Source organism: Phalacrocorax aristotelis, chromosome 1, assembly GCF_949628215.1.
Source record: "Phalacrocorax aristotelis chromosome 1, bGulAri2.1, whole genome shotgun sequence".
Taxonomy (NCBI): domain Eukaryota; kingdom Metazoa; phylum Chordata; class Aves; order Suliformes; family Phalacrocoracidae; genus Phalacrocorax; species Phalacrocorax aristotelis.
The window spans coordinates 9,959,979-9,973,622 of record NC_134276.1 but is presented as its reverse complement, the minus strand read 5'-3'; the positions used below and the strand labels follow the sequence as shown (position 1 = coordinate 9,973,622).

General features: G+C 42.7%; 1 protein-coding gene across 1 annotated transcript in view; it reads right to left on the bottom strand.

Annotated features, from left to right (window-relative positions):
* Positions 1–12,443: 12,443 nt before the first annotated feature.
* Positions 12,444–13,644, bottom strand: part of TYR (tyrosinase) — a 52,006-nt gene continuing 50,805 nt past the window's right edge. The window contains exon 5 of the mRNA XM_075081894.1: positions 12,444–12,801. Within this exon, the coding sequence (XP_074937995.1) occupies positions 12,578–12,801 (224 nt within the window). The 3' untranslated portion in view covers positions 12,444–12,577. The remainder of the gene's footprint in view (positions 12,802–13,644) is intronic.

Genomic DNA, 13,644 nt, shown 5'->3' with positions numbered 1-13,644 from the left:
TTTCAACAGGCTGCATTGTCCTTGCTGCTTCCGAATGTGTCTCCAGCTTGCACAAATGAGCTGAGCCCTATTTTCAACTCCATAGCTTTTTTATCTGTAAGCCAAGTGTACAAGAAAATATAACTGTGCCAGGCAAATAAGTGAAGGCTGACAGCACTTAATTCCACATTTACAGATCAAACAGATTTATGTACTGAATGTCTCTTTATGCTTTAAACTGAGTCCTGTAAGTGGGTCTGTTGTAAGTGTCCTGCTGGCAGGGGAAGGCTCCGACCGTGTATTCTGCCACTTCTCGCTCAGTCTGTCACAAAACTGCAAACCCCTCAGTGTTTGCCCAGTGGGATCTTTGTGTTTTATTCATCATAAAAGTTTCAGGACTTTTGTTTAAAACAGACGTGTTTTCATGCCGTGATGAAAACCAAGCCCTTTCTCTGCAATGGGAATCCAGCCTTTGTACAGCGGTGTGAGACTCGGGGCTTTACCCAGCTAACAGCTGTGTTAATCAGATTTACTTGAGAAGTCCTACTCCCTGAGACTACGTGTGTGAGTAAATGTTCACTGCCGTAGCAAAGGACTGCAGAGGTGAGCCCTGATGGAGCGTGGGAAGGCCTCATGAGGAGCGACCTTCACCCCTGAAGTCTGCAGGACAGCCTGTCCCTCCGTGATGATTCCAGCCCTCAGTTTGGAGCAACATTTCCCTATTTCAGCATATGGTACTAGTAGCTTGTGAGTTCTTCCTTGGTCTTTTATCTGCTCTTCCAGCAGACAGGGCTGAAAGGCATATGAGAGGTCACTACACAGAACCTTGAACCTGGGCTGGAGGGAGCACACCCATGCGTGCACAGATGCCTAGCTGGTGACTGCACTGCTTAGGGTAGAAAGTTTAAGCCAAATCCATTTTTCTGCAGAATGCCAATCATTTCGCTGCAATAAACTAGAGAACAGTTGCCGTGAAGGGAAATGAGATAAACCCTCTCTCTGTTTAAAGACTCCTGCCCACACAAGGCTGATGTGAAGATGTGTATGAAAGCACTGCTCGCATTCAGCTTCCACTAGCACTGCAGCACACATGCACTGCATCCCGATCATGGGCTTACTCCCTCAGCACTGAATCTCCATCATTTTCCATGGTTGCAGATCTTCACCTATCTTGATAGCAGATGTGTCTTGCAGGTGAGAGAAATACTACATATGCTTGCATCCGTGCACGGAGCCTGATATAGCATGGAGCAACCTGTGAGCATCCCTTGCAGCAGTCCAAGCAAGTGCAGTCTTTGCTCCTAATGCTTCTAGCACATAGATGAGAAAGTGATTTGGAGCTGGCTGAGAAGAGGCAGGTAATATGGGTGGCAGACCAGCTGCATTGGGAACAGTAATTCAGCTATAACAGCCTAACAGAGCAGAGAAGTAATGGTTTGGTGAGAAATTTGCTTTTAGAACAGCTGCCTAAGAGAAAAGCCTCTACTCAACACTAACGCACCAGGTCATAGTTTCAAACTACAAGATGTTGCTTGGAGAAGCAGGCAGGAGGCTAACTAGTCATTGCCTATAGCAGTTCAAGACCCATAAGTCAGAGAAGAGACATCGTTATTAAAATACAATGTTTACTTGTTTAAAAAATAAAAGGGCTTCCAGGGAGATTAATTTTCACTTCAGCCTGGCAATCATTTCATCAACATGCCAGTATGATTTAAGACAAGCTGGATCTGTTCTTCTCTGGATTATGCATCCGATTTGTCTGCAGATTTCCCACCCCTCGGAAATAAAACCAGTTTTTATTGTTTTAACAAAGAGGATTTAACAGCAAGCTTTCATCAAAATGCCACTGTTGCCCGTGCTGAACTGAGCTTTTCTGCAATGAATGTACATTTTTCAGGGATATCTATAATACAGCTGATGAGTGAACTCTGAATGGTGATTTGGGGTTTGAATCGTCTCTGCTGCTGGTGTATTTCATTAAGGTCACTGTAGTGATACACTGGTGAAACACATGCAGCTGAAATGAAACTCTTCATTCCCATAAAAAGCCTGATATTTTAGTGCCTGTACTGAGGGTAGTAAATCCCAGGAACTCTGGAATTCCTTTGTAGATACAGTAGATTGATTAGGCAGCATCTTTTAGGGTTGAACCCTGAGTTCTCTGCTGGACTGACATGCTGTTACACAAAGGTAACAGCAAATTCAAATCAGGAAACAGCGAATCAACAAATGCTGCTCCTTAAAGGGCTGGATGAGTATTTGTGAAGATTTAGTATCCTGCTGGTTTTATGATCCATGCCATAAGAACGGTGGGATCTGTTCTGGTACCATAGAGTACTGTGCACTGCCCCTGATGTTATGAATATCTCCAGACTTGCAGTGGATGCTCATGGTTTGCCATGCCTGAAATGTTATATTCTCTAGAAGGATCATATTTGTAAGAGACAGCTTCTGGAGCCTTGCTAACAGCAGTGGATCTGCCCCATTATTATGGGGGCATGGAGAGAAAGCTGGAGACAGCCACCCATCCCAATTGTAGATTGCCTGTTTCCAGAGCCCCTAGATTTCTGAGGATGTCAGACCTTGCAAAAAAATATTTACATGCTGTCTGCTTCTTCCTGACAAAGTCTGTCCATCGCACAGCCCAAAATCTGCCCCTTCTGCACAACGATCTGTACTGTTACGCCAGGACGGAGAAGCCAAGAGTAGCTCCAGAAGCTTCAGGTAAACTGCTGTCAACGGATGAGCAAACCAAGGAGGGCAGGAGAGGCTGAGGAATGCCAGCAATGAACAGGATGAAATATTTCAAACATGGAAGTATGACATTCTTCTTGGCTTCTTAACTTTAGAAATTACAAGCAAGCCCTATTGTCTAGATGTGGATACAAAGTCTCCCTGGGGTTTGAGAACTAATATATGCAAAGATATTGCCTTTCTATGCACAACTTTGTGCTAAAGCACAAAAGAAAACTAGTATATTTTTAGCAAACACCTTGGAAATAAGCATTTTTTTTTAAATAAATCCGCCATTGACTCTTTTGAGTTAAACGGTTTCAAAAAACATCTACTTCTGTTTTGCAGCTTCCGGGTTGGGAATGGCTTTACCTGTTAACTCCTTTTCACCAAAATACTGGAGTGTATAGTTCTCTGTGCTTTCTGTAAGTAGCTCTGACAGTTCAATAAATAAATTTTGTGTTCGTTGCTGCTGACCCTAGGTAAGGACAGCCTTGAGGATGAGAAGCAGTGTTACATAAATGTCTAGTGTACATAGCAACAATGAGAAGAGAGATGCTGCTGCATTGCTTTTGGTGCACCAGTCACACATTGAAATGCTGTCATTGCAAGGTCACGTTGCTCAGCTCATACTCTACATCCCTGGGGAAGAAACTTGGATGAGAGGTGGGGAGGAAAAGCAAAAACTTCCTGCTTGTGCTGAAACCAAGAATATATTCATCAACAGCAGGGCATTTCTTCTGATTTCAGAAGAGCATGTCATTTCTTTTTCAGGGGAAACTGATTCCCTCCTGGCACTCTGCAGCAGGGTTTGCATGTTAGAAATGTAACACAGTGATAACATGTTGCTTCTGAATTGAGTAAATAACACCTCTGAGCCTTTTCTTCTCCCTTTAATAATCTGAGAGAAATACAAAACACCAGCGAGCATACAGAGTGTACTGTGTCCTGAGCTGCACTCAGTGCAGCCTGGTTAGGCACGCTGCGCAGAAACTCTGTGAGCTGCTGGGAAGAGGCGAGGTTTAAGGCAAAGAGGAAAACAACTGTTTTAAGGAGAAACACAGCAGTGATACACGATCTGTAGTCAGAAGCAGGTCATGTCACAACATTGGCCATTACATCTTTGTATGGTGCTGAGTCAGAGCCTATCCTAAAGGTACACTTTGGCATCAGGGAGAGTCGAGGCCCCTCGGATTGAATCTGCAATGTGAGTTGAAAGCAGGTTTAAATGCAACCAGGTGAGCCACCTGTGTGCACTTTCCAGCTTGAAGCTCCGACCTGTCATATCTGAGGGCGAACTGTGTAGACAATGAGGTTGTCTGACTCTTGAGTGCAGTCTCAGTTGTGTGGCTAGCTGAGAGTATGGACATACCCTCTGTATTTCTCTAGCTTTGTAGAAACACATTGTTCAGGACCTGGGGTACAGGGTGTGTTATTGTGCCACATTAGGTGTTAGATGCTTGAAAGCATGTACTGTCTAGAACAGATGAGTGAGGTGAATGCCAGCTTCCACTGACAACTGAATATACCCTGACCATATCTGCACTAGTGTTCACGCAGAATAAATGGCAAAATCTCTGCAGAGAAGATACAAGTGCTGCATTTTTCCTTTATTATGTCAGAACAACATAATTAACTGCTTAAAAATATTTGATAAGAACATGAAGATTCATGTATGGCATTATTCTATTGCTTAAGCACTTGTAACTGTTTGATATGTGCCTCTGAGAAAAACATAATGCCCATAAAAATAAAAAAAACCATAAAAACATGGCTGAGATGCAACTTGGCAAAGGGTCTCCACCTGATAGTGAAGTATCATTGTCTGTTGGAGCTGGATGCATTGGTGCTTTCATTAATCTCTGTCTACTCCCTCTTCGTGGGAGATGAATGGGAGCTGAGCTTTCAGATCCATTTCTTCCTCTCTGCATGCCTTAAGCCTTCATCTAGGTTAGAGATGTGCCCTAACCTTCGGGTGACTGGAAACAGCCTCATCCCTGTGTCTCATAGTTCTCCTTTTCTGTTCTCTCTTCTTCCATAGCACATGTTGTGTCAAGAAGCTTCTCCCACCCCCTGCTTCCCTTAACTCAGGAAAATGCCACTTTGGGAAATGCAGAGGTCCTCAGTTTTAATTATAACATACAGCAGCCCTTATAGCGCTCCTAATGAACACAAACCAATGGGGGTCTTGTAGTCACCTTGATTAGATTTAGAAAAGTGATGGTTTGCATCATCCCAGTCCTGGCGATGGTTTTTAGAGAGGAGGGGCAGTGCTGCAAGGACAACTGTGTAGAAAATGGGGAAGAGCCATAATAGCAAAGATTATGTAATCTGAATGAGAATCAGGGATTTGCTTTGGTGAAAGTCTGACCATTTATGGTCATCACTGAAACTAAGTCATGTTTCTGCTTTCACACGTAGGCGTTTAAGGACAGCGGGCAGTGATGGAAAGGGTTGCTTTTTTCAATTACATTCTCTATTTCCATGTAGCCTCTAGTTTATCAACTGCATATAAATTCCTCCTTTCACTGATTAAATATTTCCTCGCATGGTTTCTTTGCTTCAGGGAGCCTGAGAGCTCATTGTTTATAAAGGGAAAGAAGAAGGATTGTGCTGTTAAGCAGACAACTCCCAATACATATGTTCTGCTCTGCATCTTTGAGAAGGAGGCACTGATGCTGCTGTGACTGCAGAAGGGCAGAGTTTTCACCGAGATTCAGATGTGACCAAGAACCTCTTCCAGGATGTATATGTTGATGAAGCTCTGGGCTTATTAATTAGCTTTTTCTGAAAGAAGAAGCCTTTGCCCATATGCGCCAGGTTGTGAAACCCTTATTCCCATTGAGTTTTTCTCTCTCTCTGTTCCTTCTAATCACTTACAAGAGCAAATTTGAAGCAGCACATCTAGGTAAGAAATTATTCAGGAGAAAAATCATAATTGTGACATTTTTCCTCAAACCGACGTCCAAAAAGATGCCTTGACTGGGCCAGCTATATTTGTTCCACAATGTGCGTATGGGGTTGGGGGTTTTTTTTTGCAGTTTCTCTGGTTTTACATTTATGTAAATATGTTTTCATTTCAGAACAAAAAACCCAATCATCTTTTTACTTGGGAAACGTTAGCACGTCCAAAGCATGCCTGTTTTAAAATAAACCTTCAAAGATGCTCAAGAGAGTGGAAACCAGCTGGAAAAAACCCTAATATTTTCTAATGGCAAAGGATAATTAGGGCTTTTTTTCTTTCCAAACTTCATTAGTGAAAAGTACTGTTCAAACTAAGCAATACTACCGCAATCAGAGCTTTGACAAGTGAATATCTTCGTTTTAAAGCAAAGCATCTCTCTAGGATCATGTCTACACTGTCATATGAACCTTCAAGGCAATGTTTGCAGCAGGTCTACACTTGGGTTGCTCCATAACTTCAACCCGGAGGCTGAGCCGGCTGCTGGGGGGTCGATGGACTCCTGGGCACACACCAGCCCTCCTCCCATGAGACAGCCGTGTGCACTGAAGGCAGGGAGCAGGTTGGGCATTTAGCCTTCTTTAGCCACAGCTTATGTTATTTCATAGTGGTTTTCTGGATTGATGAGGATATAGAGTTGGAATTATCTCAGAAAGGAAGAAGATAAATGATCCAATTTTATCTCACTTTGGATAGTTATTTGGGGCTCATAAGCCAAGTGAGAGTTTGACATGGTAAATGTCGAGAGCTCGGCACACTGGTACAAGTGTGGGTATCCTGAAAAGACTGCGATCCCACTAGTCAAAGGACTTCTTTGAACCAGAGTGCTATGCAGACAGGAAATAATTAATCAAAATCCAGTCTCAGGAAGGAAGATATGGACTCCAGATGAGATTGTTGCCATCCCTAAAATTTGGAAAAAGCAATAAACTAAGTTCAATTTTCCAATTTTTCTTTCAAGAAATAAGCCTTGGAAGTAGTTATTTCCAGTTAACATGTATAATGTGATAGAAAAAAAATGAATGGCCTGTCTTTTCTGTAGTCACAGGTTTTGACTTTTTCGGTGCTGGCCACATTCTTCCCTCACTCTTTCCTGTCCTGAAAGAAAGAGGCCAGAAAATTTGGTCTGAATTTCCAATTCTGTAATTATGTATTTTTTCCACTAGAGCTGAAATAAAAATAATATATTAAAAAGGAAGGCAGCATTTACTTTTTTATCTCTATACAATGTGCAAGATAGCCATTTTGGAAAATACTAGCATAAATGTCCACAATTTTGAGTACTCAATGTTCTTTTCAGAGATGCCTGTTTACATTAATGTAATTTCAATCTGTTCTTATGTTTTTATAGATCAGGATGTGGTACAATTCTTTGAAGAGAAATGTCTGCTTAGTTTCCAAGTGAAACAGAAAGCAAAATTTGGTTCTGAACTTTCATTGTTAATTTTTTCCCCCAGGCTTGACTTTCAGAACAAGAATAATACTTCATGGGTTCCTGCCCATAACAACTCATACTCTTGTCATGTGAAACAGCCTGTTTTGGAGCTTCAGCTCGCTGCCCCCCAACACAACAGAGGAACTGTATTTCACTGTCTGGAAGGATTTAAATAGGTCACTATTGTAACTGCATGCCTCGTAAACCTTCAAAGAGTAAGCCATAAGCTTTTTGACTCTGCTAGTTCCCATCAAATGAAGCAAAGCTTTTACCAGTTAGCTATGTAATAATGCAGAGCTAGAAAACTAATGATAAAAAAAGCTTGGGTTTTTTTTTTTTCTCTCTCTCTTTTTCCTGAGTCCTTTGGGGTATTTTTCTTCTCTTTTTCCTGAGTCATGTGCATAAATCTTTTCCCATAGTGTCCCTTCCTTAATTATACAGTGTTGTGCAGGAAGGTGCAAACCATTGGCTAAAAAAGGGATCAGATAGGGAGAAATCCTCAGCTCTATCCCTTCATCTTACAAAGTTTCCTTACAAACCAGTTGATCTGCTTAGGATTTTCAGAGTAACTGAATTCAAGTTCACTGAGGTTTTGATACTCAACTGTATTAAGCTTCTGTCTAAAATCCCATGTTCTTTTTGCCTACCTGTAAAATGGGGATGGCCACACCTGATGAAAAGAGTTTTATGGATTTGCCTGGCAAACATTCCTTCATTTCAAATTTGTTTAGTTAAATTGCAAAATCCTGGCTGCAGTACGGAAAGGATGCTTCTTCCCAAAAATACTAGACTGAATTAGCCGTTTTTCTCAATGGCAATCTTGACAAAGTATTTGGCTGCTGAGTTCTGTTGCAGTTCAGATGTTATTTTTACATTCTGTTATATTAGCAGGATACCCTAACATGAGTTTATGTCTCCTATTGTATTTGACAAAGCACCATACATTTATTCATCATGTAATTATGGCACTGTACTCTCAAGGTATTTACAGGAAGCTTCATGACTTTGGAATAAACAACAACAAAACATGGTTGAGTTGCTGTTTGTGACCTGATTTTAATTAATGGCATACTGCTTTAACTGTGGAAGCATTGTGTATGTGCATATGTGCGTATGTATTACTGCTGGCAGGGAAGGCTAGGATTTCACTGCTTAAACAGGGGCTCTAATATAGTTTGAGATGCCCTACACTAGCTGAAACATCCACACAGGGTTGGCAGATATGCTACAGGAGACCCAGGATCCCCTGGAACTACAGCAGGAAGCTGGGTAGGATACCTGAAGTACCAAAATTGTACCAGGCACCCTTATTTAGCCACCCAGAGTCATTTTCCAACCTAAAACATTAGGCACATGCTTACTTCATATGCCACCTCTTGAGATTTCTGATAAATCCAGACCATTCGGAATGAGGGACTGTGACAAATACATTCTTTTGGGATCTTTGACTATGAGACCATCTCAGAAGCAGAAGTTGTTTATCTCTTTCTCATACACAGTCATCCCACCACTGGAACTTTGAAGCACATCAGTCCTCTGCACTCTGCGTGTCTTTGTTTAGAGCACAGTGGGAACAGAAAGCAGCACCTGCCTGACCCCAACCCACCAAAATCAACGATGAACAAAATTCCCTCCCATTCCAGAAGTGTGTAGAAATCCTTCCCACTTAAGACAAGCGCTCAAGAACCTGACTGAGCAAAACAAAATCCGGGCATTTTCTTTAGTTTGCTTGGTCTGGTAAAGCCTCTCACAGTGTTTTATTTGAAGCACCCACTCAAACTGTACTGCTTTTGATAGATCTTAGTAGAGAGCTGATATTTTTTTTATGATCTTGAAGTCACTTCTGATTCTACAGCAACTCTGAAACAAATTTTTTAAAAGGCATAATCCACTTCCCAGTAATGTGGTTGGGGTCTTTCTGATGTACTGCGGACGAAAGCACCCACTCGGTCTTTCTGCAAGATGTTGAATGTCCTGGAAGCTGTCCACCTAATAATTTCTGCATTTGGCAGGGTTGTAGGTTTTTTAGGAAAACTACGTGTGAAACATGGCTTATACAAGTGTGCAGACTTCTCTGAGATTTTTCTGAACTGCTGTCAAAAGTTCTGGTTAATTATTTATTTTTGAGAAGTAAGGATACACAATTCAACTACATATATTAATCTCAAGGTTGTATCTTTTGCTTTCTCATTCCCAAGTGGTATTGATAAAATGATGGCAAAAGGTACCATCCCTCCAGGATGATGAGTTTAACTCCAGCCAGATGAAAAAATACCCTGCCTATTCCTTCTCATTTTATTTTAATTGTTAGGTTAAAAACATGTAGACAAAGTTAATGTCTCCACTTCATCAAAGTTCCTGAGCTGTGTAAATGGACAAGGTGTTTATACCTAGTGCAAGGTCAGTGACATGCTGGGAAGAGTTATCAGAGGAAAAAATGATACTTTCAAAAATTATTATGGTGTTTTTCATTAAGAAGAATATCCTTTCCCACTCACCTTCCCCTGGCCAAGTACTGAGGTTTGGCAAAATGTGTTTTGAAGTGTGTGAAGAATCACCTATGGCGTTATTACATGAATTATGGAGCAGATCTTCAGCACCAGTCAGTCACTTAGCTACAGGGTATGGGATATGGTTGGATTTGGGGGTGTAGATGGTGACCTTTCCTTCTACTGCTAGTGGAATACGCTGGCAGTTTTAGTCCCACCTTCCATTTTGCCTGTTTTTGTGACTATTACTGTTCAGTCAAGGATAGCTGGGAGACTGTAAATGTCCTGTATGCTCCTTGAAAGCAGGATTTTTCACAGCAGGAGAGGGATATTAACACTTTGATGTGAAAAAAATGCAGAAGGACACCTCCTATAGAAACATCTACTCTAGGTGGACCCTTCCCAGTGCACATACCAGCCCCTTACTGCCTTGTCCTCTGCCTGGTAAAGAGCTGTAAGTTCCATAGTTCAGAGGACAATTACAGTGCAATTGCCATGAAATAGAAATGAATCCATGCAGTTGGACAGTTGTAAACTATCAAAATAATTCCTTTCAGTGCGCCATGGTGATGTTCTCTGGAGGCAGTTGTGAGTGAAAATAGCTCATCTGAGAGGTCCCATGGCATTTGTTGAGAAGGAAAGTGCACTCAGACCAATGGTCAAAGTACGTTTCCCCCATTTTCAAATGATGCAGTGTTGTCCCTTCTTTCCCGCTCAACTTCCTTCTCTCAGCCTTCTCACAGTCCCTCTGAACCTGCCTGTGGCTCCTTGCAGTCTTCAAGGTGCCCTCATCTGCAGTTCTCTAAGGCTGCATCTATCACTTTAACCACAAGAATAAACCCAGGTGGCAGCATCACCATCAGTAGAGCAGGTCTCTCCAGCACCAAAGGCATGGCCCTTGCTTTGTTCAGTTAATTTTTTAAAAGAAAACCAAAAACTGATGGGAATCCTCTGAACCAGACTAAGAGTACAGAGCATTTTGGGACAGCTGTGAATTTATGGTTTTGGCTGGAGATTAGCTCTGGAACTATTGAAAGCCACTTGGAGTCACCATCCCAAAAAAAAAGGAGTGATTCTCTTTGGTTAAGGGTCATCATGTAACTAGATACCTTTATATTGGATTTGCATGGCAAGGTTTTGGTATGGGGGGGCTGCAGGGGTGGCTTCTGTGAGAAGGGGCTTCCCCCATGTCCGATAGAGCCAACGCCAGCTGGCTCCAAGATGGATCCGCTGCTGGCCAAGGCTGAGCCCATCAGTGATAGTGGTAGCGCCTCTGGGATAACATAGTTAAGAAGGGGGTTAAAAAAATGCTCTGCAACATCAGGCAGGAGAGGGGAGTGAGAACATGTGAGAGAAACCAGCCTGCAGACACCAAAGCCAGTGAAGAAGGAGGGGGAGGAGTTGCTCCAGGCGCCGAAGCAGAGATTCCCGTGAAGACCATGGTGAGGCAGGCTGTGCCCCTGCAGCCCGTGGGGGTTAACGGTGGAGCAGCTATCTCCCTGCAGCCTATGGGGGAACCCAAGCTGGAACAGGTGGATGTTCCTGAAGGAGGCTGTGCCCCGTGGGCAGCCCACATGCTCCTGGCAGGACCTGTGGAAAGAGGAGCCCATGCTGGAGCAGGTGTGCTGGCAGGACTTGTGACCCCGTGGGGGACCCTTGCTGGAGCAGCCTGTTCCTGAAGGACTGCACCCCATGGAAGGGACGCACGCTGGAGCAGTTAATGAACTGCAGGCCATGGGAATAACCCACATTGGAGCAGTGCATGGAGGACTGTCTCCTGTGGGAGGGACCTCACGCTGGAGCAAGGGAAGAGTGTGAGGAGTCTCCTCCTGAGGAGGAAGGAGCAGCAGAGACTGATCAGGGGGAGGAGGCAGAGAAATCAGGAGGGAAGTTGAGCCCAGGAAGAAGGGAGGCATGGGGGAAGGTGTATTAAGTTTTAGGTTTTATTTCTAATTCTTCTATTCTGACTTTTAATTGGCAATGAATTAAATTAATTTCCCTGAGTCAAGTCTGTTTTGCCTGTGACAGTAATTGCTGAGTGATCTCCCTGTCCTTGTCTCAGCCCATGAGACTTTTGTAATATTTTCTCTCCCCTGTCCAACTGAGGAGGGGAGTGACAGAGTGGCTTTGGTGGGCACCTGGCACCCAGCCAGGGTCAACCCACCACACCTTCTCTTGTTATGTGTGGGTTACCTGTATGGTACATATGCATACTGAGCAACCAAAAGTCAACCATAATATGAGTAATTTTTAAGTCAAATGAAACAGAGGTGCACACAGTGAGACCAGGTTTCATCTCCTGAAAACCTCTCAGCCCCGCGGATGAATGCAGGATGGTACAGAAGACAACTAACAAGCATTTCAGACAAGCGAAACATGGTTTCTGAGAACGTGCTTTCTGCTGCTGATGGCGCTCAGTCAAGGACAAACAGAGCATTACAGGAGCTGGAGGGAAAAATATTTTTATCCTAGAAGAAAAATGTGTCTAGAGGTCATTCACTTTGCTCAGAGACACCACATATTTTGCTTACTAAACTAAAGGGCTCTTTCTGCTCTTACATTATAAGATGGAGTCAACGTAGCACTGGTGGTGCAGTCAGGCACCTCTCCCTAAATCCCTGTACCAATCACATGGTGGGATTGGAGCCTACAGCTGTAAAAGAGCAAATAAAAGAGCAGAGAATTGTACATTAAAGCCACCAACACGCAAACCAGTCTGGTTTCATAGGAGCGTTGTTTAATCAAGCATAGGAAATACATTATGTTCTTTGGGTGGCGTGGTAACTTCTGTTGGACCTGGGAGATTTTTGTAGGAGTAGATCTGATGAGATACTACAAAACTGGTGGTTACAAGAGGCTTGAGAAGCCAAACTGTCCAGCCTGCTTATGCAGCATGCCTCAACATGATATTGTAAACATGAATCAAACATTGCGTGCTTGATTAGCACCTTAGTAACATCACTGGGTTACTGGAGGCCTCTAGAAATTGGACTGATAAGATATATTGTTGTAATCTTCACTTTCTATGAGCAAGGGTTGTATCTCTGAAGAAGTTCCTCTTCTTTTCTTCCGGCAGGCCAGAATGAGCCCTGTGAGCACAGCAGTAATGATGCCTCCAATCACGGCTGCTCCAACCAACCAAGCCCAGATCTGACGGGCCTGCTCGAGGTAGGGTATTAAAAACTCCTGGAAAGAATCAAGTGCTGGAAAAAAAACAAAACAAAACAAAACAAAACAACACAAAAAAAAATAAAACAAAGAAAAAAAAAAGAAAGCTCCTTTTACATGATGCAATGTAGTGTCAGTTTACAAAAGTTGTATAACATATAATACTGGAAGGCTGAGGGAAAAAAGAATAATATTGTCTGAAGGTCACAAATAGACATAAATAAACAAATCACTTCAGACCTTATAGTCTGTTTCTCAATCTTTGTATTAAAGGCAGTAATAGAGGTCACCATCCCCAGTGCTCTTTATGGTTTTGTCAAAACTGTAAGACTATAACCCAAGAAGTTTGATACAGTATGGCCAAAGGTGCTGCTAGCTCAGCATCCTGTTGGCAACAATAACCGAAGCAGAGCACTAGGAAGAGTTTAAGAACAGGTCAAGCCTATTACAATCTTTTCACAAAATACTTACCCAGCCTTCAACAATTTGCAGCTCAGGGATTTCCTCAGCCAGATGTGGTGTTGTTGCATATAATAGTCATTGGAGGATTTTTTTTTCCTTCCATCAGCTTTTCTAGCTGTTCTCTGAAATTTTATCACAACTTCTTGCAGCAAGGAGATGCCTGCCTTAACTACATATTGAGTGGGAAAAAAACCCTTCATTTCACTGATTTTCAACCTGCCCCCTGCTCATTTCATTTACTAGTTCTTGTGTGGGGAAAGGCAGCAGACAATTAATCTCTGGTGACTCTCTGCAGCAGAAATCCTCTTCCTTTGGTGAATCCAGGGTAGCTTCTCACTGTTTAGATAATCAGCTGTCTTAGTGCTTTTTGGTATGAATATGTGTGTCTGTGTCTCTGTTTTTTCCACTATAGCTTA